We start from the raw sequence: 27,809 nt of genomic DNA on the forward strand, positions 1-27,809 counted from the left end.
TTTTACGGAGATCATATAGAACTCAGGGATCTCTCCCTTAACAAGATAGTAACGCTGGTGATGTCATGGTGACATACTATTTATTTTAAAATGTTTTATTGTATTATTTAAATTTATTTTTTACTATTATTATTGCTTACACGTGTTTAAATCCCCTTACTGTATTACCCTCTAACACTTCTGCTGGGAGGCTGTTGCACTTATCTACCCTCCTCCCAGTAAAGTAAAACTTCCTTCCATTCCGGTCTCTTATTTTCTCCTCCTTCGGAATAAACTTCCCTCCTGTCCTTTAATCCCTTTATGGATTTACATTTCTCCCTCCCGTCACTCTCTCTTCTCTCCCCCAAGCCGGACATATTGAGATCCCTCGGTCCTTTCCTGCAAACCGTTCACCATTTTAGTCTCTCTCCAGAATGTTAATCTCTTTCTGCAGGTGGGATCTCCAGCACTGTACCCACTACTCTAGGTGTTCTCAGAGGGTTAAGAGACACCCGTTGGCCGCTGGCTTCTTCTCGCATTTCTCCGGTGACGGCGGGAGAGCTATTGATTCCCTCGAGCAGTCTGTACTTATCCGGCGATGTTTTCATAATCGCGGCTTTGATGTATTTATTACCGAAGGGCTGGACGTTCATCCGGATAACTCTGCCCGGGGAACTCGTTTGGGCAAATTAGGAGCTGGTTCTCCAGCCACGATTCCGATATTATTATCCGCTGAAACCCCAGCGCTGCGTCTAACAAACAGCCAGCGTCTCATTCTCACGGAAAAAAAATATATATTTAACAATTGTATTATCAGATAGACAAACAGTACATCAGAGGTTAAGCATCATTTGTTTCTAAACGTAGTGCAGTTACCATAGCAACTAATGGAATGTTGGTACTGGTTTTACCCCCCATGATGCAATGTCTGGAAGTTTTACTTTTACGCTGAGGGTTGTAGATAAGTGGAACAGCCTCCCAGCTGAAGTGGTAGAGGGTAATACAGTGAGGGTATAGACATACGGCTCCTGAATCCAAGAGAAGACTAAGAAGAACCGTAGAAAGTTTCAGGAAGTCGCCACATTCCGAGTCACTTCCTCCATGCCGGAGGTTGGGTGAAAACGTTCACTCTTTTGGGTGAATTCGACGTCCTTCTCCTAATTATGGTCCAGGTTGAGAAGAGGAACCCCGAGGGGCGGAAGTCGGAAGAGGTCTCCATTACATGGAAGGCGTCCCCTCGGAGGCCACAATCATCCCGGAACCAGGAGAACCCGGAACGTTCAGCTCGATGACTTTAATTAATGCGAGAGACGGCGTGATGAGTAGAGAAGGAACCTTCGCCTTCTCCTCCGAGGGACAAACTCTGACAACCTTGTCACTCCCAATTACTGGGTAATTACCCCGATGACGTGCGTTTGTATTAATCGAATTAATATAACCCACGGAGTTGACCTCGACAGATTCGCTGACACCGGGTGAATCTTATAACAGGGGAGGCTTTGGGGATGGGGCGGAAGAGGGTAGGAACATAATTGGGGTGGGGGGGCTGTTAGATATCCTTTTTGTTTGGTGCTAATTAAATTGGTTGTTGTTTACTGGAGCCGGGCTCTGGGGAAGCTGGCGGATATTGCTTACATGCAGCGCACCAAGTTTGCTTCTCTCTTCTTGGGGGGAACTCTCTTCATTAGTTGGGGTCCTCGCCTGGGGATTATGAGGGCACCGGCCACGCCGACTGCTACATGTCTCGGATAATATTCAGCTGGCCAGCCACCCGTTGTGACCCATAATAATCGATTAGACCATGTTCTCATGAACCCAGAGGGACCATCGGAGGATGTATCTTCTTGGATAGTCCCTGAAGGGGATTCCTGACGCAGGGCTGGCTGTCCGTAGAGTTATGTTACCCGGGTCATTATTGGGGACAGCAAGGGTCGCAGTTGAAGGACGTCAGGGTCTTTCCCTGCAGCCCACCTACCGATCCCTGAGTGCTCCTCAGCAGCATTAGACTTTGAGGTATCAGTGAGCAAGCAGGAAGCAGGAAAGTGATGGCCCAAAATGACCTTTTCTCACAGGTCTCAACATGCCAGCTGAGACACCTACCAAGGCTCCCATTTCCACCCCAACTCAATCCGCATCCAGTTCTTTTTTTGTTTTAAATGGGACAATGGTCGCTACAGGCACCCAGCATGGTGGTGGCAGCGCTGGCCAAGGTGTCTTTGACAGTAGAGAACATGTTGGAACTTCAATTGCCACACGACTGGGTGCCTTATTCACCCAGGTGCCGTGTCTATTAGAAACGACCACAAGTAAAAACTTTTGGAGGGCAGATGGTCCTCAATATCAGCTCTTCTGCTATAATTCACCGGAGGAAAGAGAGAGATAGATGGGCAAAATGAGAATTAAAGAGAGGGAGAGCAAGACATTAAAAAAGGAAGGGGAATGAGATGAGAAGGGAGAAGGGAGAAAGAAGAGGACAGAGAAGAGACGTGGAAAGGCAAAGGGGGAGAGATAGAAGAAAGAGGAGAGAAGAAAGGCAGAGAACAGAGGGAGAAGATGGGGAGAAATCAGAGTAGGAGAGATTGGATAGAGAGAGAGAGAGAAGAGAGATGGGAGAAGAAAGAGGGCAAAAGAAAAAAAACAGAGAGGGAAGAAAGAAAGGGAGATGACAGAGAGTGGAAGAGAAAGCAGAAAAGAGGAGAAGAGAAGAAAGAGGATTTTTTTACAAATGAAAACCATTGGAGGCCAAAGCCACCGCTTAACCAGGTCATATAAGGGCTCCACCAAGCGAGAGGCTTCTCCAGCCACGGTCTATCAGAAGCACAGAATGATTCAATCCCACGATATTAATCTCCTAAAATTCACCATATTCCCAACCCCCCCAAATCTAGAAGAGCGTTGCGCGTTTGGAATGGCCCCTCCCACCTCGCAAACCCTTTCACCCCCCCTCCAACCCCCCCCCCCAAAAAAACAACAATTCTATTCTCATGTAGATTTTTGCTCTCTTTTTTCCCCGATCGTCTCTCCCCACAGATGGAGCTTCAATTAAATTCGGAAATCCATTTTTTAATAGAACTTTCACCTCAGCTCCCCGTCGGGCTATTAAGGCGGTTATTGTAAAGTTAAGTAGAGAAGTGGTGAGGAGGTAATAAGCTTAGGAGGGCGCTTCTGTCATCGCATGTTTATGGAGGAGACGATGTTTTCTTTATTAAACATTTAAGAGCCATTTCCTCCAGAAGCCTTCTGTCCCTCCATTAAAGACGAGACTCCGGCGAGCGCCGCGGCATTAATGACTGGGGGATCGGCTTCTCGTTTGTACTGGGAATTCTACAAAGCTCCCTTCTTACTGTAAAACCCCCAGCACCTCGCGCTCTCACTACCCCTTCGCTCCCGCGAGCTCGCCAGCCAGGCCGTCATCACCGTAAAAAAACGTTTTTTTTTAGCAAAAAGAAATCTCTAAATTTTCTTTTCATTATTTTTTTTTTTTTTTTTTTAGGTGAGGGCTGGGAATTATAAAAAGGGCCTTAAGAGGACCACCAAGGCCGGGCGGCGGACCAGATTCCAAACCAATTTTTTTTTTTTTTATTATACTTTTTTTAATTCGAATTTTTAGCACCAACCACCAAAGCGCTGCACAGAAAAGCGGCGATTCAGAAAGAAACTGAGTGTTGGAAATAGTTCTTTCCAGACTTCTCTCCTTCTTTTAAAATGTATTGACTATTTTTACATTCATTCTGTCATCTTTAGGGCCAGATCTGTATTTCACATAGTTGGAGAGTAAAAGCCCCCCTTGCGAGTTGTTCCCGGGGGCTCCACTCAAAGTCTCCAATGAAACTCGGGGTGCTTTTTTGTGAAGTCCCACTGAGCATTTATTTCGGTTTTTGGGACACTATGATTCTCCGAGGTCTGATTGGGTGAGTCGTCACGTTATACCCCCAACATTTCAGGTGACCCAAAACTGGGGTATTACCAGACCCAAGAAGGGGCATAGTTGGGGGGGACTATTTGCCTCTTTCCTAAAGGAGCCCCATGTGGGAGCAGCACAGACCTCCTAAGGGACTCATCCTAAGCGAATGCACTCTGCAAATTGAGTGCCCTAGCGGGGGGCTCCCCGCGTTCCCCGTATATTATACCCTCCAAATAAACTTTCAGCACTCCGAATTATTGCAATGCAGGTGACAACGTTTCCACTCACCGGCCAATAGCCAGGTCGCTATATGAATATATTATTATTTACCTTTCTTTTATTTGCATTTATTGTTAGTCACCAGAGCAGCTCAGCAGACACCCAGCTATTTAAAGGAAGTGATTGTCTGAGAATACTTCCCTTCTACACGAGATATACGTTGTCACAATCACACATCGCTTTATTGATTCATAGAATATATATAATATGTGATAATATATAAATGTTTTATTATGAGATGTTGTTGAATATTTTGGAATATTTTTTTTGAATATTTGACACATTGTTGCAGATGTATCCATAATTCTAAAATATTATCGATTTAATTGATTGGCGTCTGACTTCCCCCTCATTAAATCGCACGTGGATTTGTTTTTTCACTATCATGGCCTGACAAAGACTCCTGGTGAGCGGAAACATTGTCACCCGCGTCGCTATTAACACGGTCGGGAGTGCTGAGCGTTTGGAGAGTATAATGAAAACCAGGGCAGTTGGCAGGTATTCTAGAAAGTGAACCCCCGGCGCTGTATACCGTAATATAACCCCCAGTGCTGTATACAGTAATATAACCCCCAACACTGTATACAGTAATATAACCCCCAGTGCTGTATACAGTCATATAACCCCCAGCGCTGTATACAGTAATATAACCCCCCAGCACTGTATACAGTAATATAACCCTCAGCGCTGTATACAGTAATATAACCCCCAGCGCTGTATACAGTAATATAACCCTCAGCGCTGTATACAGTAATATAACCCCCCACCACTGTATACAGTAATAACCACCAGTGCTGTATACAGTCATATAACCCCCAGCGCTGTATACAGTAATATAACCCCCCAGCGCTGTATACAGTAATATAACCCCCCAGCGCTGTATACAGTAATATAACCCCCAGCGCTGTATACAGTAATATAACCCCCAGCGCTGTATACAGTAATATAACCCCAGCGCTGTATACAGTAATATAACCCCCCAGTGCTGTATACAGTAATATAACCCCCCAGCGCTGTATACAGTGATATAACCCCCAGTGCTGTATACAGTAATATAACCCCCCAGTGCTGTATACAGTAATATAACCCCCCAGCGCTGTATACAGTAATATAACCCCCAGTGCTGTATACAGTAATATAACCCCCCAGCGCTGTATACAGTAATATAACCCCCAGCGCTGTATACAGTAATATAACCCCCAGCGCTGTATACAGTAATGTCAGTTGGCATTGACAACAATCTGCTTTTGTCTCAGTTTTTCAACAGACTTTCATTAGTCAGAGTATCCCACTGGGTGATTTAGACCGCGTCATTCTATTGTTCCCCACAGGCAGTATGATAAGGAGTCGCGATGTTTAGTAGATCGGGGGTCAGATAACAGAGCCAGAATCAAACAAATGGCTGAAAATATTACATTATGGGGCAAAAACTAAACACAGAATGTTTTAAATCTGATAATAGGAATAAAAAGGTGGGAGTCCCGTTAAAACAAAGCGCTTCCCGCATACAGAAAGAAACGCAGAGCCGCTGCGTCACCCGCTGCCACATTTACTAACGTGGTCATTTTTAAAAGATCGCAAAAGGTTACGTGAGGTCTGATGAAAGTATTTTTGACGCCTGCCTGGGCCGGCATTTTGGAGGAAAGACAAAATGACCCCAAACATTGGGCAGACAGGAGCAAGACGGAGAATTTTACCCCCATCTCTGCCCCTCTGGATGGATTGAGGAATAAGGAGCAGGCATAAGGAGAGACGTTTCAGAAAGTCGGTGCTTTAGAATAAAAGAGTGAGCGTGAAATTAACCCTTTTATTATTCCATTCTAAACCGCCACATTCTGATTAAATTACCCCGAACCTCTGGGCAGACAGAGGCAGGGCAGACTTTTACCCCTCGCATCCACTCCATTGGATGAATTGAGGAATAAGGAGCAGGCATAAAGAGGGAATTTTAAGAAAGTTGGATGCGAATGAATAGAGTGAGCGTGAAATTAACCCTTTTATTATTATTCCATTCTAAAAGACCACATTCTGATTAAATTACCCCGAACACAGGCAGACAGAGGCAAGAGAGAGAATGTTACCCCCCCCCCACACACCCTCTCCTTGGGGCAGTGTTACAGGGTCACCGTACCCAAGGCTGGGTCCCCCTGTTTGAGGGCTGAGGAATCACCAGTCAGTCCCTCATACGGATCGCACTCAGCTATCCACGGATCATCCAGACCACCATTCGTAGTAAACCAAGAAGAACTCTTTATTACAAACACACAGAACTTTATACAATCTCAATGCAATGTGTACCGAACCCAACCCCCAATCCCATCAGCCACATCCCATCAGCCACATCCCCTCACAAATCCCATCAGTATACAGGGGATGTATCAGGTGAGGGGATTACAGAATACAATGGGTTCCCCCACCTGTGTTATCCCCCCTGTAGTGCGGGTGCCGGCTGGGCAGACAGGGCTGTGCTGGCTGATTAAGAGCCCCAGCCAGATTATAGGATCGTCTCTTTGAAGGCTGGATCTGAAGCCACATCAGTCTCTGGGCCGGTTACACAATAAACACAATATAATATATTACCGGGTCACAGTATACAGAACCGGACACAAAAGTGCTCCGTGACCCGGCTAAACTTCATATGACACATGAGCCAGCTAGCCTGGCCCTGTCACAGGCAGGTGTAAGGAAAAGAAGTTTAATTAACTAAATGGTTTACGGGAGAAATAACAAAAGAATGAGCGTGAAAGTAAAAGAATAAGAAAAATCAGCATAAAAACAGAACAGGATTTTTGGTATTTTTATAATATATGATTCTATTTAGTAAAATAGATTGTTTGGCGAGGATTTTTATAACAAAATTCATTATTCTAGATATATTTGATGGTATTTATTTTTTATATAATTTTGTATTTATTTTTTATATATAAAATATAATTTACTGTTAGGGACAAAAAATACCAGGGGGCAGATGTCTCAATCAGGCCACCGTCTGGAAACGATGACACCCGATCGTCATAACATTAACATCACAGAACCAGGACCGGCTCATTGGGTCTCTGAGATTGGACCAAGACGCGCCGGTTCTGTCTCTGAGACGTGCCGGTTCAGACCCTGAGATTGGACCAAGACGCGCCGGTTCTGTCTCTGAGATGCGCCGGTTCTGTCTCTGAGATTGGACCAAGACGTGCCGGTTCTGTCTCTGAGATTGGACCAAGACGTGCCGGTTCTGTCTCTGAGATTGGACCAAGACGTGCCGGTTCTGTCTCTGAGACGCGCCGGTTCTGTCTCTGAGATGCGCCGGTTCTGTCTCTGAGATTGGACCAAGACGCGCCAGTTCTGTCTCTGAGACGTGCCGGTTCAGACCCTGAGATTGGACCAAGACGTGCCGGTTCGGCCCCTGAGGTTGGACCGATACAGGCGCTTGTTAGCCTCGTTCCTGAGACCCAGAGCGTGCCGTGCCTTCCAGAAGCTCCTGTAAAACTGATGACCAAGCACATGTTGTCAGCGAAGCGATGTTACTATACACTGCGCTGCGCGTGGAGCTCGGCGGGTCCCGATCCTATCGCACGCGCCAACGCCGCCATCTACAGCCGCTAACCGGAACTGCAGCTCACGGCTCCCTATTAACCCTTCTCCGGCTGAATATTCAGTATTTTAAAATACTTGCTTTTCATGACGATTTTAAAGAATCATCAAACCCCCCCCTTCCATGGACAACAGCAAAAAAACGGGGGGATGGGGGGGGGTAAATTTACCCAATGAATCAGCGGGAGAATCAGGTGACCAAAGCGTGAAATAAACAAATGAGGAAAAAATGCCTGAATGCAAAAAAGAAGGGGAAACGGAGCCATCACAGCTTTCAGAATAATTAAAGAATGAATTAGAACTACGTACAGCTGGCCATCAGTATGAGGAATTTGGCTTTAATCCATTTATTGGGCCAATCACAGAATCAGATCAAACCTTTGGAGCCTCAGCGGTCTCTTCCTCAGATGGGATCTCGTCAATCAATGTCATTGTTTTAGAGATATTTAGTTTTAGGTTGGTGGCAGCCTGTGGCAGAGCCAGCATTATCTTATCATTGTTTCCATCCTGACGTTTCCTCCGCTCCATCCTTACAAAGGCTGCCTCAACCAATCAACAACAATCAGCAACTTAACATTGGTCGAGAGATAACTTAATGGGGAGGAATAAAAAAAAAATCTTAATGACTGCATAAAAATAATGAATGTGACTGAAATGTAATAGCAGTAATAAAGTCATAACAGCGACAATAAAGTGAGGGGATTCTTTTTTCACCCCACGTTTTGCGCCACCTAAATTTGTGAAGTCGATTTATGGAATTTCACAAAACAAAAACCGCTGTTTGGGGGGAAAAAATCGTTTTTCCATAAAGGTCGATTGGGTCTGTTTAGTAAAAGCCGTATTCAGGGGGTCCCCCCCCCCCATTTATTTCAACTAAAGAGGACTGGAAAATGACAGCAAAGGCTAAATAATGAGAAAAAAATGTGCCCTCTGACCCGCAATTATCAAATATGGTTGATTATCGTCCAAAGTGTTATTTACTACTTGCTATGTCCTGTTTACCCGTTGTACAGCGCTACAGAATAGGATGGTGCTATATAAAACAATAAATAATAATAATAATGATATATTTCAGGGACATTTAATCCAGGGTGCGATTTCACGAATCAAGGCTGCCCTCTAGTGGAGGACATAAAGGTACAGCACTGCAGCCTGGTCCGGCGCAATAACCAACTGGCCCCCGGCACCCCGAGGTGCCGCACGCGGCTCGATAGGCTACTACATGGGCATAAAATGTAGAGGGATTTAAAGTGCCAAGGACGGGGCGTCATCGCAAGCCAAGTTTGTGGTTGGAGTTATGAACGGTTTGAAGGGATATATAATGATGGGGAGGAATAATCTTGCAGATCTTGAGAGCAGGAAGTTAAGATGACTGCTCCCATAGAATGCACAAAGACCGGTTTCTAATATATTTATATAAATATATTGCTTATTTTATTCTGTAAAAGTACATCACGTGGGTTTATTTAGTGCATAAAACACGTGGGAAAGCGATCCAGTTTTTAAGGTTACTGAGTAACCGGGATAGGTGGCGGCGGGGCGGCGGGTCATGGTAGGTCACTCACACGCTACCCGCCTCTATTAAATTAAATTGTAACGCGAAGCACTGCTTGCCACGTCCTGCTTACACATTGTACAGCGCTGCGGAGTATGACGGTGATATATAAATAGTAATAACACACATTGTACAGCGCTGCGGAGTATGGTGCCGCTATAGAAATAATTTCACTATGTGTCCGGGATATTATTGGATGTTTCTCATCGTTGTATGACGGAGACGAGGTCTTTTCCGGGGGCTCCTGGGCCCCAGCGAGGAATCCTGTGAGGGGTGCAGAGCAGAGAGGGTAGAAGACTCGATCCGGAGACAAGAGCGCCACCTGCCGGTGCAAATGGATGCTGCAGGAGCTGCTCCTGGGTACACGGGGTTAACATCGGGCATTTACCCAACCTAAAGCATTTCTTACATCCACCCAAAGCTCGCCTCAGTTTGAAGACAGAGAGCGGGACCTCGTTTACAGAACCGAGCGAGTGCAGCACTCGGGGGAGACAGACTCAGAAACATAGAACCCGCCGGCAGATCGGCCCCCATTCCACAGCTGTAACGACTCAAACCTTAATCAGTCGTTGGTCTCGTCTTAGATTCAGGAGCCGTATGTCTATCCCATGCATGTTTAATACCCTCACTGTATTACCCTCTACCACCTCTGCTGGGAGGCTGTTCCACTTATCTATTACTCTCAGTAAAGTAAAACATCATTCCATCTACTCCACTGAGCCCTACCATTTCCTCGCTGTCTTAACCCAATTGATTCTTCTAAATTCCCCGGGGGGGGGATTTTATACAGAGAGGTTCCACCTGCTTCTAGTCGGCTGCCAGGTTGGGTGCATTTGCCAACTCATACTAAGTTGCATTGAAAGCAGATTTGGCTGGTGGGTTGGAGGTCCATCAGACTCCCCCGTGACCATCAGACTCCCCCGTGACCATCAGACTCCCCCCTGACCAATGAGAGTCTATGAAGAACCACGAAGAACCATTTTATTTTTGTATTTATTTTTTCCTGATTTCCTACACGTTCCGGGTGAAGTTCTGGCCGGATCCATCCACTTCAAGCTGAATTCACGAAGCCTCCGATTACCTTCCAAAATAATCAGATTAGTCGAGATGTCTGCCCTTCCCCCGCCCCGACTAGTCACATTACACAGAATGAAATGATACATTTCACCACTCGATATCCAACATGGGTTGGAGCCAAGACGCCACGTCGGACGCAAACATGGCGCATACGGGTCAACGGTACCGAGCCTATCACAGAGCTCCTAACGACACACAGACATAAATAATTAGTAACATTTATATACAGGAACGATTAACGAGCAAAAATCTCCCAAAACGGGAAATCAGGCAGCTCCATCTCAGAAGATCAGTTCCACCGGTCAATCCGGTCGAGACGATTCCACCGCCGATCTCCACGAGGTCCGCAGGCCTCTCTTAAGGCTTCCTAAAGCTTACGGCTCCTACTCCAGTTCCACGAGGGTCGATTTCTACACCGGATGCCGCATCGCTTGGTGCCCCCCCCCCCCCCGGCGGACGTCGGCGGACAAGACTCGCGGGCTTTGCCTTCCACGCGGACTTCCCATCCCTCAGTACAAGGACTCGCTGTTCTGGACGGCACTGAACGGCAGCTGGAATGCGTCGTTATTTGGGTCCTTTTTACGGGACTTGTTCTTCCTGTTCCAGATTAATAGCGTGCCGGTACACTTGGCGCTGAGGGCGGATTTTCGGTTGTTCTCCTTGTTACCGTTGAGGATCTCGCTAGACGTCAGCATAGAATCCTTCTTGTCCACCACCTGTAGGAGACGGACGCGCATGAAACCCTGAGAAATTTCCCACACGGGCAGAGCTTAGTGCTTAAAGTGTCAGGGACAAGCTCTGATATGATGGCTGGAGTGTCCCTCTGAAGGACGGAGGACGTAATACTACGTCTCCACAAACCACCGCTGTAATATTACGTCCTCCATCCTGACTGTTAAAGAGATCATTGGAATGAGCTAACATCTGAGATACCCCCGAGCGGGACGCACTGCTGCCCCCCACTCGCCGAGTTACTCTCACACCCCTTTGGTTCGGTGTCCAGCCGCTCTCGCGCTCCTTCCATACGTCACGACGATAACAATCGATAAAGGTTTACCGTGCTCTGCGGGTCGGGGCTGACGAAAGTCACCACTTCAATGTCCGCGCCATCTTTGCTGATGTTTTTAAGCATCTGGACAACTTCTGAGTGTTTCGACCAGCGACAGTCCTCCCCGTTCACAGAGACGATGTAGGATCCTTCTTTCACCCCGGCAACCTGAAACACACCGAGTTTACCGGACGTCACCAGCAGGAAGCCCCGCGGGCCGCCGTGCGGCTACAGATATATCTATATACAAACAAAATCTATAAACATAATAATTCTGCACATTCCGTGCCGTCAAACCCTTCTGTCCTATTCCCAATATCCCGACAGCCTCCTTCCTCCCTCACGCCCGCCATTCTCTCCTTTTTCCCCACCCTCTATCAGGTGGCGTCTGAACGATCGGCGGTACGTACAGCGGCACAGCCTCCAGGGACCACCGCGGCGATAAGGACAGGAGAGTCCCCCCGCAAGGTGAACCCAAAGCCTCCGTCACCCCTCTCCAGGTGAACCTTCTGCGCCGAGCGCCACTTGTGTTTTGCGGAGAAGACGGACAGAGGGCCCTGGGGAGGAACAAAGATTGGTTATTAATCCGTGCAGTTACCCCCCATTCAAAGCTTCATGGCGGTGAAGCCACAGGCACTGGGAGGCGGATGAGCAGATGGATAGCGGGGCATAAAGGGAATCCACCCCTTGCATTCAAGGCAACTCTCAATGGGCAGCCAGGGGTCGAAACCAAACTCTTAATTACCTTCACCTCCCGAAGCGGTTATCCCGTTAACAAATAACGCGATAAAATCCTAATTATGAAAAAAGTTCTAATGCCAACGGACCTGTGACAGATGGGCCCCTGAGGGCCGAAACGTGTCCCACTGTAAGAACATCCACATCCAAGCAAGAAGTCCTCAAAAGAAGACACCCTGCGACAAAAGCGGCGCCTGCTGCCCTACACCTCCAACTCTTATATTTCAGTGGCTGGCTGAGCATAATAAGAGTGCACAGCATCTGGATCACCCGGAAACGGGCCTCAGAAAATAGCGCAGAATTTTCCGGAAATACATGGGTTCGGTCCCAGATGACGAGCGCAAAACATTTCGTGAAACGAGACCAACAAGGGCGCCGAGGAATCCCCCGAAGATCCCTCAAACTCACCAGGCGATGGAAAACGTCCTTCACCTTCAGCTTCGAGAAAAGCGGCATTTTTATCTCCGGTCTCTTCTCGGTTTTTGCTGGAAGAGAAACGTGAAACGGAATTACAGGTGTGCGCCGACAACCGAATCCTCGTACGTGCCACGGGGACCTCTAATGCTCTTACGCTCGATGTCCGGCGCGTCCCCCGTCTCGAAGAAGTCCTCCTCGTGGTCGATGTCCGAGTATTTTCCCAGGGACCTCTTGTGAGCCGAGGAGAGGACTTCCTGCAAAATGTCCATCTTGCGCAGAATCTTGCACAGGCCGTGGATCCTCATCGCCTCCTCGTGCTTCATAACGGCCTTCTTCAAATGGGCCTTACCTGCAGCGACACCAAAGGTTCAGGTAACAAGCTGCCGCGGCGCCCCCTGCCGTTAGAGGGGCGCAATACCCCGTACTTATTCTTTACATAGCCGCGCATGATTATTCTCAGCAATCACCTGATCTCCAGCTCCGTCTGAAAGGAGAATCCAGACCGGGAATAAGATTCCCTATGGGCACCGTAGCCTGTATTAACCCTATAAGCACCAGAATCTAACACCAACGAATAAGCCCCTCTCGGAGTTAAAAGACGCACGATGAATTGTGAACCCGATAAATGAGCCGTTTCACATAATCGCAAGTCATTTCTGCAATAAAGATTTTTTAGATTCACACTGGCTACGGCTTTCCTGTGATCAGCAAACCCGCGGCGATGCTCCAAACCCTCGCAGCCGCTTCTAGCCGCAACGCCAAGGGATGCCACAAGGTGGCGCTGGTTCCCAGCTTTGATAATTCGAGACTCCGTGCCACTCATGTTTCTGGTTGGTCATTTTAATCATTTCTCCTTTCATTTTTGTACTCAGAGGGTTAAGGTTACGACTTTAATATGCATTCTTCTATAGAGGGGGTTCAGGGACATCAAACCGTCCCTTTAAGGCCGAACGCGGTAAAAAAAACCTCTACCAAACGATCAGGTCATGATAATGAAAAGCAATTCGGAGAGATGGCCGCAGAGCGCGGATGGAAGCATCACCTAGTTTCCGCCGTTCCTCAAGGTCTTGCAATAAAAACGGGACAGACGGACCCTCCGGAGCCGTCACGTGGAACTGAAGAAAGGCTTTCTCGTGTTCGCTCATTTCCGACTCCACAGCTGGGGGAAGAATAAGGCGGTTACACAGCAAAGCATCACGCGGGAAAAAGGAGTAAATATATAAAGCCCCGGAATAGCGTGTGATGATTATACGTGTTTTTAACTCAATTCCTAAACTAAAAATAAAGAATTTAAATTGTTACTCGACAAACCCCCAGAGGCCGGTCCTCCCGGCGCTTACATAACATCTATCAAAAAATACCCGTAAAAAGGGGATTTCAGGAAATAAACTCGGATTTGCTCATTCCTGGGGATTACGGACCGAAGAATGGAGCTCATTGATGGGCTGCAGCCCTGGGTCGGGGTCTTTATCGGGGACGGGCGATTAATCCGGACCGCGTTCCCACCCGCGAGAATCACACCCAGCACGCCCTAAACCCCTTAACCTTCTCAGAGCCTGGAAAGGATCTAGAACCGGGGTACTCCCTAGAGAAGGAAACCATCACAAAACCCTACATGGCTACTGGTGCAAAAAGTAGCCCGTCTCCAATAAAGTGCAATTATAGCCCTGGACACAAGTGCCTGGAGTTATAGGAACCCCCCGAGCCCCAGGGGGACTAGATTGGATTGCAAGCTCTGCGGCCACTTACTGGTGAAGTCACAGAGCGCGTTGGCCGCGTGAAAGTGCGAAAGTGCTTTGAAGTGCTCGGCTTTGACTCGCACCATGGTGGTCCACGAGAAAGGGACGTAGTCCTTAACAGGAGGGTGAGTCATGGTCCTGTACACCAGCGTGTACACGTCTTCCACCTGGAGACCGAAGAGGTACACGTCATACGGCCGACGCACTTCTCGTTCATACGATCTACAAATAACCCCCCCGAGCGACACAAAGACCCCCAGGGGAACCGCGAGACGGATCTGTACATACAGGAGATCAGGTGGATACCTGTGTTTTCACCGGATATCCTCTATATACAAACACCCTGTGTCTGCCCCCCCGGGGGCCGGGGCCGCTTCGTGCTTTGGTTGTGCGTCTCGGCATTTGCTGGAATCTGGCCCCTGACATTGACGCTCTCGCGTTAATAAATAAGTAAGATTACCACCGCGGCTTCTTGTGCCATCCGCAGCTCGCTCAGGAACGCGCTCCGCGTGTTCTCCAGGGCAAACTTTTCGAAGATGCACTCCTGAACCTGCGCGACCATCAGCCGGACCAGCATGCTCAGCGAGGCTGCGCTCATGTCTAGGCTCGGCGCGTTGGAGAAGTTTTCTTTCAAGTAGTTAAAACACCCTGGGGGGGGGGGGGGGAGAAAGATGGGCACTGTGACTGATCCAAATCCCAGCATGCTCAGCCAGCTAAGTCCTAGAATGCTTTTCAGGTTCTGAACTCAGGAAAAGGCCTTGAAGACGCGACCCATTAGCTGCTGTTGGCTTAGCGCCCCTGGGGCCGGTCCCGAGGGCCGCACGGACACCTAGGAAGTTGCACGCAGCCATTGAGAAACACATGGTGAAAGGCAGACACTTACCGGCAGCTTTCTGAAACGCCTCGATGGCCGTCTCCACTCCTTCCACCGACAGCCGGTCCTCTCTGGCCCCCATCTGGGTGTACAGGGCTCCCATGTTGAATAACACGCTGCCTTTCTCGAAGGCCAGGGCCCTCTGGCAGGAAGGGACCCCGGTGAGAGAATCGTACCTGCGGGGACAGAGGGGGCAATCACTGGCAGGAACCATCCCTGCCGGCATCACAAGCGGACACAGTGCGGCCAACCAGAGACATCCCGTTATACCAGCGCAGACTACAGGTTACCGGTTGGTGGTCGGGTGAGCATATCCACCCCCCCCGACCCCTGGGGTATACGGCATAGCAGGAACAGATGGCGTTGGTATTTTCTTCCTAATGATTATCTGCATTAATACCCGTCAGGTCTTTTTTACGTTACTTTATGGGTAAGTCTGGCTCGGCTTCCATGCGGCTCAATGAGCCAAACCTGGACGGGCCAAGCGGCAAACGGAGGTTAAGTCACTAACTCGGCGGAGAAGCGTCTATCCACGCGCGCGTCATACCATAACGGAGCTGCACTGACCAGTGAAAGTAGACACCCAGGTTGCCGTTGGGTGGGACGAAGCGGTTATCCAAGAAGTACAGCTGATTGTAATACTCCATGAGAAGCTCGAGTCCGGCCTCGCTGCGGCTCGGGGTCCTCATAGCCTGGAGACGGCAAAGAAACCCGAATTAACGCCGAACCCAGACAGACGCGGGAAGGTGTCATTTATACACGCCGACATGTTGGTGGTGGCGAGATCCCTGTCTTATTACTGGGCCAATGAGACACAGCCGTCTCAGCTAGGGTGGGCAGTACCACTAATGGAAGGAACTTACAGACGCCGCCATCCCCCCCCCCCATGGTTCCTCCTGCTTGGAGAAGAACTACTTGGCACCTCGACGCTGGATTGTGTTCCCCGATAGATGGCGGACGACACGCTGCCGGATAGGTTACCCCCCATGCTTCTGCCGTCAGCGAGCCGTGATGTCATACACCGAGTGGGCCAGCCTTCCATCTCACACATTCTAGTGGAAAGCTGGACTACTAGAATGCCTGAGGTGGCTTCCAATAGTTGCAAGGAGCTCTAACTTAGAACGCAGAGATCTACAAACCAACGTACTTAACGGGGGAACCTACCTTCATATTGTACGGCGAGCTCGGTGAACATTCTGCGGAATCAGTAGAATAAACAGGAGCGAGCGCGTGCCGAGCTACTCGAGTCAGGAAGGTCACTCACCTGGCGCAGGAGGCTGAATTCTCGGATCTCCTTTTCGTAGACGTGAGGATCTTCTCCGTAGTGGCTGCTGATGAAATCCTGTCCAGCAAACAACGGAAGCAGCAACACGTGAAGTGCGTACATATACACCACGTACACAAATGTAAAAACAACACAGAACGCGTTGAGGCCGCTTGGTTAACCCCCCGTGTCCACACCGGCCCCTAGATCTACCCCATTGAGTTATGGGTAGAAAGGTGTGAAAAGCTCACCTTCAGCTGCTCGCTGACATCCAGCTCCTTCGTCTCCTTCAATCCTAAGGGTATCATCGGGACGCTGATTATGCCGCTGAAAAAAGACAATCATCCGGTCAGCAGACGCCTCGAGCCGACGCTGGTGTCCGACGGAGCCCCTTCCATCCGAACATCCAGCACCTTCGGGGTTACGATACCACGTCCTGATACAGACCGTAACGGGGACGCTAGAAGAGCCGAGCGGCTCCTACCAGCCATCGAATTCTACATATCTGGTGTTTTACAGGCTGAATGTGGAGATATCGGCATTATTACCACTGTAGAGAGCGTTACCGTGCCGCACTACGGTGGAGAAATGCCCCTGAGCCCTGTGAACAGCCCCGGGTCGGTAAGAATTCCAGAAGCCAGTCTGGCAACGGGAATTCCTAACGTCGTCAAAGGGCCTTTGGCTTTTATGTTCACAGCCTTCTCTTTCTGTGCGGGGCCGGGGTGGTTTGTAATTCAGAGGATCCGTCAGTAGATATCGGGGTGGACTTTGGTTGGGGACGGTTTTAGGCGTCACCGAGTCCCAAAGCACTGAGAAGGTCGGGCGTGAAGTCTCTTGTGCCGACGGCCCGAGACCCACTCCATCGCGTAACGCGTTCGATGGGCCGCACGCCCTCGGGGGGCAGCTGTCCCCTACCTGTCGTTCTGGTAGATCTCCACAGAGCTGTTGAGCTCAGCGAGTTCCTCCTTGAGGAGCTGAAGGTTGGAGTTCACGTAGCTCAGCTCCAGGGCGACCGTCTCCTTCACTTTGTGGTTGGTAGTGGCGCTAGGATGAGAAATGAACAAGTTAATAAATATTTTCTCTCCCCACCGGTGGTTTCAATAATCCGGTCAAAACATTGTTTGGGGGGAAAAATTTACTTTTGGAGAAATAAGATCTACAAGCGCCCGTCGCATCCCCCTATTGGCCATTCGCTGCATATAATGTACCTCCAAAACAGCATAATCTATACATATGTTATAAATCCACATTTATACATTGTACAGGGCTGAAGATCACAGGGCAGGCCCTTCATAACACAGAATGAAGTCAGGGAGATGACCTTGTTTTCACCCTCCAGTAGACTGAGCTTAGTGAATTCCTCCAAGACGCCATAAGTAGAGGTCATAACTAATTTAACCCTAAAAATGCTTTAAGGAACCCGGCCCTGCCTGTGGCCCTTAGAAGAAGAATCCAAGAAGATTGGGCAATGCATCTCGTTTACCCACGTCCCTTGGAAACAAATGGTTAATTATAAATGGAGCATGGTCATGGATCCTGACTGCGGCCCTCGTGTCTTCTAAGTGAGTGAATAAAGACTATAATTGCCAGCGATGATTGTATCGTCTTCTTCCATGGACAGCAGGATTACCGACCATTACTTACCACCAACACACCAGTTTGGCCAAGAAGAAGAATTTAAGATTTAAACATTGGAGCTCCAGGCATTAAGCATGAAGTCTCAAAGATGGGGAGAGTGTGTGGATGTGAGAATGAGTGTGTGTGAGTGAGAATGAGTATGTGTGAGTGAGAATGAGAATGTGTGAGAAAGAGTGTGAGGGAGTGTGTGAGAATGAGAGTGTGTGAGGAAGTGTGTGTGTGTGCTTGAAAGAATGTGTGAGAATGAGTGTGTGTGAGCATGAGTGTGTGAGAGTGAGAATGAGAGAAAGTGTTTGTGTGTGAGTGAATGTGATACATTGTATCAAAGCTATATTACTCATCATGTATTAACTGCAACATTCTTTGCACCATTAGCAACGTACGCCCTATTCACTGCTTGTACAGCGCTGTAGAATACGATGGCGCTATATAAACCAATATATATGATATAAATAGGAAGGTTGTTGTTGCATCGGCCATAAGGAGGAGGCGTCTTTTTCCTTTAGAAGAATCCGCTCGCTTTCACACAGCAGGACACATTGTTGCTTTGAAGGCATTCGGAGCCCTTTGTGTTGCAAACCCATTCAAGACCCACAAAAAGCCCCTCTCTGTCTGCTCCACGCCGCCGAATTCTGCCACACAAAGGGCCGCGGGAAGATAATGCGCAGAGATGCCGGGGAGGAATGAGTCACGACTCGGCTCCATTGTGCGTCCCTTATCTGCGCGGACAGCAGAAAGCCATGAGCGGCCCCTGCAAGTGTCACATGGAGAGATACAAAGTGACACATTACCCCGGGGGGTACACAAAGCAAAGGGCCGGGGAGATGGGAAAGGGGGCTACCCGCTGGATGAGGGGGTATTTCTGGTTTTCTTGTTTTTATTATTTAACTTAAAAACAAATGTGTGCAGAAGCTAAAGAGTCTCACAAATAGAAATATTATTCTCCCTGACCATAAACCCCAGCGCTGTATATACAGTAATAATAACCCCCAGCGCTGTATACAGTAATATAACCCCCAGCGCTGTATACAGTAATATAACCCCCAGCGCTGTATACAGTAATATAACCCCCCCAGCGCTGTATACAGTAATATAACCCCCCAGCGCTGTATACAGTAATATAACCCCCAGCGCTGTATACAGTAATATAACCCCCCCAGCGCTGTATACAGTAATATAATCCCCAGCGCTGTATACAGTAATATAACCCCCAGAGCTGTATACAGTAATATAACCCCCCAGGCCTCCAATAAACTCCCTTTATCTGCAGACCTGGAGCCGCCGTTGCTGTCAGTCGTGATATTTTGGGTGAATTTCCCGGCTCAAACACCACACTGAGCTGATGCTTTATGGCAGGGGCGTCCAACATGCGGCCCGCGGGCCAAATGCGGCCCGCATGAGATCGGCAGCCAGGATCACAAGAGCCCTGCTGCTTACTTGTGGGAGGGGCTATTCTCTGCTCCAGTCCTGCCTCCTCTGTGGGGAGAACGAGGGAGGCCACGCCCCCTGTTGAAGTCTGTGAGCGGCATTGAGAGAGCTGTAGTGCAGGTAAGGGGGTGGGGTGTTTGAATGAGTATGCCTGATTGAGGGAATGAATCTGTGAATGAATGAATTTGTGTGTGTGATAGCATGGATGTGTAAGTGCTGGAACCTAGGCATGATGGGACTGTGTTTGCTGTTAACAATCCCACTCCTATCATGCCAAGTCAGCCAGTATATGCTGAAACCTGGCTAGCTGCCCCCTTGTGTATTGATGCTGCCAGCAGTATGGGGTCTGCACTTACAGCCACCCTGTACCAGCATGTACTGGCTGATTTGGGATGATAGGAGTGTGATTGCTAACAGCAATCACAGTCCCATCATGCCTAGGTTACAGCATTTACTGGTTGCCTGGGTATAAAAAGAGTGTGTTTGCTGTTAGCAATCACACTCCTACCATGCCAAGTCATATTGTTGATTTTTTTTGTCCAATTGTGGCGTGTTACTTTTAATAAAAGCGTGGTTACACACTAAAATTGGACAAAAAATACAATGCCCAGCCAACCAGTACATGCTGGAATCTGGGTATGCCTGAGATTGCTGTTAACAATCATAATATAGAATTTTTTGTACAATTTTGGTGTGTAACTTACTTTTATTAAAAGTGTGTGGGGTCACTTTCAGTTTCGGCTAAGTGAACCCTGAATTTTCGGTTTTGGTCCAGAATTTTCATTTTAGTGGATCCCTAAAATAAATAGAACTATTTTATTTTTACTTATCCAGAATCCTGAATTTGTAGGCCCAGAAATCCCAGAAATCAGTGAGAGGAAAAGTAAAGGTTTTGTGTCATTTACTTTATTTTAATCTGCATATCTTATTAAAGGCCATATTTTCTCTCAGTGAAAAATTAGTGCGGCCCACGCACGCATACAATTCTGATGAAGTGGCCCACTGCAGAAAAAACTTGGACGCCCCTGCTTTATGGCAATGCTAACGAAGTCCATTCCTCCATTGACTTTCATTAGTCAGTGTGTCTGACTGGGTGATTAAGACTGAGGCATTCATATGATAAGGAGTCGGGGTGTTTAGTAGACCGGGGATCAGATAACAGAGCGAGAATCATACAAACGGCTGATATGCAGCGGCCTGGAAACAGAATATTATGGGGCAAAAAATACAACTGGAGAATATTTTTGAAAACAGTAATACTCGTAATAACACAATGGTGGGGGATCCCCTGGAAGTGCAAGTGTTATATTATATTATATTATAGAAGATTGCAGGGTGCACCTAAGTCTCTAGTTCAAAATGAAAACGTCACCATTTTAAATTAACATAATAATAATAAAAAAATAAGAAAATATCTTCTAAATGTTACTTAACCCCTTCCAGGATTGGTTAATGTAATTATTTTGATTGTTTTATTTCGCAGCGCTATAGAACAGATATTATCCATCCATCTATCCCCTTCAAGATATAAACCATGAGCCGCTTCTGTAAAAGGGGCTCTGTCCTGAAAAGAAATATGTTTCCGTCATTAAAGCGCGTTCATGCGCACGCACCCGTATCGCCACGCAGCGAAACTCTCCGGATCATTAGAAAAGGTAGGAACTTCCAGCGCGTGGCTTTAGTTTGTGAATCCAACATATACCGTGGTGCTTTAAAAGCCCAGAAACACACGTGATGTCACCCAAAATCCCCAAAGACATACAATAGGTATCATGGCCTCTTTTCTTTAGTGGCATGTAACACGTATGACGGGACAGAGCGGACGCGGTCACGCAGCAGAGAGCACGGAGCGCGCCCATCCAGCTTCCGTATCTGGTGCTTTCATCTCTATGCCTGCAATTATCATATGAAAGCAGCGTTGTCACATTCAGCAGATTTGCCCCCTTTCCCCACCCCCCAGCTATGTGTTTGGCATTCCCCCTCCGCGCGGTATACACTCTCGGCATTCAGAGCGCGCATGCGCAGCAAGCGCTTCTTTACTGCAACGCGGTGCTTCTTCAAGAGAGGCTGCTCAGTGGCCAAGAACCGCAGGACCACAGCGTAGGAAGGCAGCTGCAGCGGCAGGGCGGCAGCTTACACCTCAGATAAATGCCGTTTTATTTTTAAGAGATAAATGGCATCTTCGCTAATGAATTCTGCCGGCTAATGACAGACTGCAAGCAGTAGTGTATTCTGGCCTAGGCAGGGCGGCAGATCTCTTGGGTGAGATCACCGATCCCCATTAAAACTATGGAGGGCTGTGCCGAGCTCAGAAGCAAGGAAGGCGGCGCGGGGGGGGGGGGGGGGGGTTGGGTCGCTGGATCATGTTTTCTTTTAAGATTCAAAATCAACAAAGCCAGGTTTTTTCCCCTCGGTAGAAAATGCTGAAAGTTAATGAATTTATCCAATTCGGCCTCCAGCTGTCAGGTCCTTTTTCTGGCGTGGGGGGGGGGGGTCACGGCATCTCGGTTCATCCCACAAGCCGCCATTATTGCTGCTTTGTTTTTCTTTCATTTCAAACAGAACAGAACCCCCCCCCAGAAAGTCCTGCGCAGAGGAAGCCGCTTTAAACCCGCATGAAGGTCGACGCTGACAAAAACCTGGTTTTATCTCATTTTGTTCCAATAAACTCCCTTTATCTGCAGACCTGGAGCCGCCGTTGCTGTCGGTCATGGGATATTTTTTGTGACTTTCCCGGCTCAAACACCACACTGAGCTGATGCTTTATGGCGATGCTAATGAAGTCCTTTCCTCCATAGACTTTCATTAGTCAGAGAGTCCCACTGGGTGATTAACACTGAGGCATTCTACTGTTTCCCGCAGGCAGTATGATAAGGAGTCGGGGGGGGGTGTCTAGTAGATTGGGCTACTACACAAGCACCCTGGAGATAGCCTATGGAGATGCTGGAGGCAGTATGGGTGTCTTTACGCTCGGTGACCACGAGACCTCGCAGACGGCGTCTCTCTGAGTGAACGGGGATCAGATACAGATAATCCCACCTCTGCCAGCGCCTATCGGGGGAAGCGGATTAAGGCCGCTGCGACATAAACCTCTCAGGAAGGATTAGGCAGCGCGGCCGGTGACTGCGGCGTTCACAGAACGCTTCCAAGAACCTGACTTTTTGGGGGGGGGGGGGTTTAACCCTTTGAGCGCAGGGCTTCTGAGTAACACATCGTCCATTCCCTGGGGCCGTGGAACTCGTGACGGTATCTGCGGGATTAGCGCGGTTGCCGAATAAGAGGCTGTGCTTGGTGTAAGAACGCACCGTTCAGCAGTCAAAGCCTCGCGCGCACTTAACAGCGCCGGAACTCACCGGAAGAGGTTTTCGGCTCCGGCCCTCATCCTGATCTCCTTGTTGATTTGCTGGTTGATCCGCGCCCGGCGGTGCTGGAGTTTACTCCGCTGGGACTGGGAAAAGGGGTCGCATCCCTGCAATACAACAGAAACAACAGCCAGTTAGGGGACCGGCAGGGTTATTCCTCCCCCTTACCTTTCCCCCCCCCCCCCACTATTGTTAGTTGCTGATTGGTTCAGGCAGCCTGTATAAGGACAGGTTATTTACGGGATCTGCCATGCTTCAGCTTCTATATATTATATTTAAATTATTATATCATAATTACACCAACAGCCAAACGAGGAGTACCAGCCCTAGGAGGATCGAATGAATGAATGAATGCTAAACGCTGCGGGAGTGCGAAGCCACCGAGGGGTTAAACGCAGGAGAGACAGTTAGGACTCCCTGGGGCAATGGTGGAATAGGTCTTAGTGACCTTTACAACGCATGCGTGAGGCGTATGTCCATATCTGGAACACTGACATGTTATTTATGGTAGATAAACAGAACAGCCTCCCAGCAGAAGTGGTAGAGGGCAATAACAGGCTTTCTCCTGCCGTAAAGAGTATTTAACTCCACAAGTTGGTAAATAAACCCAGATTCTCACGGCACATATCTGGAAGGAGTGAAGGTAATGAGGGCAGCCAAAGAGAATTAACGTTGTTTTTTCTCCATTCAAGCATTTCAAATAAAATTGTAAAAATAATAATAATAATAATTAAAAAAAACCGGATAAAATACAGCAAAACAATTTATATTTACTAAAAAAAAAAGACCTTGAAATGTTACAAATAAGTATTTTTGTTTGTTTTTGAAGAACATTAAAAGAGTTTGTATAAAACAAATCTGACCCAAAAAGGGTATTTAAAAAAAAATTAAAAATAATTCGTGGATGTTGATGTCTTTTGTTTGTTTTAGTAACAGCCGCCGCCACCAGCAACACGGAAAAAAAATTATATTTCTTCTTAATTATCTCTCTCTTTATTTATACAGAGACCTCGCCGAGCTGAACGATGAGCTTACGATCCAATGACTGAACTGGAACAATAAACAGGAACTGGAAATTTCACTATTTATTTTTTTCCGTGCGGTTTCAGAATTCCTGCTGAGAGTCGGAGGCCTGGAAAAATATTTCTATATATAAAAAATAATAATAATAATAAAATAATAATAAAAATTTATATAATAATCAAATATTAAAATAAATAATAAAAATAATAATGAAAAATTATATAATAATCAAATATTAAAATAATAAAAATAATAATAAACACAAAGTAAGCATCCGGACTCTATCACCGCCCATTGGACACGGCAGGTATCTGACGCCCAGCGCAGGAAGGAAGGAGCTTAAGTTTTAGCATGAACTGAGTATCACCAATGCAAACATAGTGAAATCACTGGTGCAGGACTCTACACGCCACAAAAATTATAATATCAACCCAGGACAAAAAAAAGAAAAAAGTTTTAGAGGCACAATTTCATCCCATTTGGCCGCCGTCCCATCGCAGGGCCCAGGCGGTGCCAGGCTCCGGGGCGGCCCACGTCTCGCAGGAAGGGAGATGCGAGCCAGCTGGGGCGGCCAGGGTGTCCTCCTACTCACGTCGGGATGAGTCGGGCAGAAAAAGAGCGTCAGCTGCGGAGATCAAAGCCTCGGCCGTGAGGGAAACCCTCGCACGCTTAACCCTCTGCGTGCCGGCGGGTGCTACAGGCGCTGGGCTACTGCTGTGGATTACGACTCTCATAAAGCTCAGCTGTGGCTCCTAAAACCGTACTGCCTGCGTTCAAAGTTTTGCGGCATCTTATACTCATTTCTATAGGTCGACCGTAAATCCCCTGAATCCATGGATTTGCCCCATTTCTATGCCTCTTAAAACCGGCAAAAAGCAAGCCAGATCTACTGCAAAGCCCGGGCAGCGCGGCCGCGCACGTGGGGGCCCCCCCTCCGACCGTTCGCTCGTAGGGCACGATTCACTTTACAGCTAATTACACGGACGCATGGCTATTTTTAGAAGCCGTGGAATTCCAGTAACGCTAACAAACCGTTCATCATTCTGCGCTGAAGTCTCTGGCTCAGGTGCGGCCGCCGGCAGAATAACAAAGAGAAAAGGGGGTCCGCAGCTTTGGAGGGGGCTCGAGGAATGGAGAGACTGCATACGAGTGACCAAGCTGACCCGAGCCAAACGTGTGCCACATTATTCCGCCCCCTGATCATCACCTCCTCCGGGTTTTCACAGTTCTGCCCCCCCCCCCCGTCCCGCACACACCTGCCTCTAAACATTTGAGCGTTCCCTAAAATAATACCTTGGGGGAGAGAAGAGAGAGACGGGGGAGGGGAGAGACATTTAAATACATAAAGGGGTAAAGGAGGGAATTTTATTTCAAAGGAGGAGAAAAGTTACAACAAGAGACCGGAATCCAACACCAGAGGATCAGAGACTGAGATGGAACGGAAGGAAGATATACTTTACTGAGGGGGTGGTGGATAAGTGGAACAGCCTCCCAGCAGAAGTGGTAGAGGGTAATACAGTGAGGGTGGTTCGCCACTCTCCTCTCTTGTACAGCAATTTGGCGCTATAGAGGTTACTGATGATGATGTAATGATGATGATGATGGTGATAATGTAATAATGATGATGGTGATGATGTAATGATGATGATGATGATGTAATGATGATGATGGTGATTATGTAATGATGATGTAATGATGATGGTGATGATGATGTAATGATGATGATGATGATGGTGGTGTTTTGTATATTGTAATCTTACACGGGAAGCACAAAGTGCTGATAACCGGCATCCCACAGATATCAACCAGCAACAAACAGAACAGTATTTCTGTCACCGTATCCGGCCCTAAATGTGATTCCCACCCCAGCGCAGGGGATCGGCTACAAAACACACAACGCTAACCGCGTACAAGAGCCAGACGCGACCTCTATGCCAAACGCGGCTTCCACCGGGGGGGTTTGGGCAGAGACGTAACAGTAACAGCAGAACCGATTGGCCGTCTAACCTGCCCGTTTCACCCATGAATTCTTTAGGAGCGCTTTAGGGGCATCCCAAGCTTTGCTTCGATACTTTTAATGTCTTCCACTTAAAGTCTATTCCAGGTATCCACTACTGTTTCAGTAAAGTACACTGACCTCTTGCTTCCCGTGTGACGTGGGACGTCTGAACGATATTTCTGGCCCTTATTAACGGGAAGTAATAAAGCGCGAGGGTTTATTTATTTATTTAAGGGATCTCCTAATTAAATAATTTGTTAAAGCGGATTTGTTTCTTCTTTGCTTTATAAGAGGAGAGGAAGGAATAATGGAACGCGTTAAAGCCCCCCCCCTATGTCCTGGGCTGGGGGCAATTGCCGATACCTTGCAGGGTTTATAGCACCCACTTTAAAGCCCCAGTTAACCCCTCACAGCCCAGGACAGTCCACACAGGTGTTCTACAGGAACGGATGCCTGTGAGGGCCAAACCTTTTCATAAACTATACACTCGCCGGGGAGACTGAATATTAAAGGGGCAGCAACGCAGCCGATACTGATTGACAGCTTAAACAGCCAATCGGTGGCAGGGAAGACTTTAAACAGACCCCTGCGTATCACGCACTGGGAGATGGGATTGGCCGGACACGTCGTCAGTGGGGCATTTCGTTGGGGGGGTGGGGAAAGGGGGGGGAAATGCATTTTGGGGCGATTCTGCAGAATCCCTCCACCCAATGACATTTATAAGCAGAGCACATAATAATTTAAAGGGACCGGGCAGCTATAACGTGCATTACAGTGCATACGATGGCCGGACGGTCCATTTAAACAACCGCAGCGATCCCCCCGAGCTGAATACGCAGCGGGGTACGGGTGACCATGTGACCCTCTCCCCCGGGACAACTTCTGCTGCAGGGAGGTCAGAGCCGGCCCTGTATTTTGTATAGTTCAATCAGGGACACAGCCCTGTCTAGATAAATCAGTGAGAAATCTCCCCATATTAGCTATACATTATACAGGGCCCAGGGGGGGGTCAGGGAGATGAAACCACAAACCCACTGCCAACTCGCAGGGGGGTCCCTCTTGCACGGGGTGATGGAAAGCCCTTCAGGGGGCCGCCCCTCTCAGGCACTTTCTGTTGGGGGCCGCCTCGCTAAGGCATCTGGTACAGAAGGAGAGGAGTCCCCTGCTCCCAAGAGCTTGCAATCTAACGAACAGACTAGCAATTTATAAAGGAGAAGCAGGTGGAACGCACTCACCTTGCGGACGCTGCCTTCAGTGTCGTGGCGCGGCGGGAAGGGATCACCGTCTGAACTCACCGGCTCCATCATCCTCAGCGAGAAGAGACTCGGGAGGTCTGCAGGGGGCGAGAAATTAGTGACAAATATAACACACAACATATACATATATATATATATATACACACCGTACACACACGCACACATATATATACACAATATACACACACGCACATATATATATACATATATATACCGTACATACACACAACATATACATAGTAGTAGTATCCTGTAGGACTGATTTGCATCCTGTAAGTAAGATATCCTTGGGGCCCCTCTACGACCCGGATCTGGGGGCCCACAGGTGGACTGTATTGAGGTGGGCAGGCCCACCCACACGTACACCTGTCAGATGGCTTGTAGATCTAAAATACAGCCAATTCACCTCTTCTCAAGCATGAAACTCCTGAAGGCAATCCTTAGGGGCACATCTGGGAATTGTGCTGTTTGATAATAAGCAAAACAGACCCAGATCCAGAGCCCTCTCCCCTAAATACCCCACAGAGGGCAACACGAGGCTAAATTACCCCACAGCATCCCTGCCTCCACATATATGAATCTCTGCATTTACCCCCAAACCTCTTCTCGCCCCCCCATCTTAGAGAAATACCCCCATGCATTAT

At 48.1% G+C, this 27,809-nt stretch overlaps 1 protein-coding gene and 1 pseudogene across 1 annotated transcript; one reads left to right on the forward strand and one right to left on the reverse strand.

The window, feature by feature from the left end:
• Nucleotides 1–7,139: 7,139 nt before the first annotated feature.
• LOC149277880 (rhophilin-1-like) lies at nucleotides 7,140–27,213 on the reverse strand. The gene is made up of 17 exons (XM_089502602.1): nucleotides 27,145–27,213; nucleotides 22,879–22,994; nucleotides 17,375–17,503; nucleotides 16,711–16,786; nucleotides 16,460–16,537; nucleotides 15,763–15,887; nucleotides 15,205–15,371; nucleotides 14,782–14,969; nucleotides 14,332–14,488; nucleotides 13,625–13,741; nucleotides 12,737–12,931; nucleotides 12,574–12,650; nucleotides 11,838–11,984; nucleotides 11,437–11,595; nucleotides 10,896–11,095; nucleotides 9,430–9,658; nucleotides 7,140–7,559 (listed from the first exon to the last, which is right to left on the reverse strand). Exons 1-17 carry the CDS (start codon nucleotides 27,211–27,213, stop codon nucleotides 7,140–7,142), a joined length of 2,649 nt encoding a protein of 882 aa, XP_089358728.1.
• LOC149277881 (U6atac minor spliceosomal RNA) lies at nucleotides 23,273–23,392 on the forward strand (annotated as a pseudogene).
• Nucleotides 27,214–27,809: the final 596 nt, after the last annotated feature.

The sequence above is a fragment of the Sceloporus occidentalis genome, unplaced genomic scaffold (genome assembly GCF_023333645.1).
Source record: "Sceloporus occidentalis isolate IW3139 unplaced genomic scaffold, rSceOcc1.0.p SCAF_206, whole genome shotgun sequence".
Classification (NCBI taxonomy): Eukaryota; Metazoa; Chordata; class Lepidosauria; order Squamata; family Phrynosomatidae; genus Sceloporus; species Sceloporus occidentalis.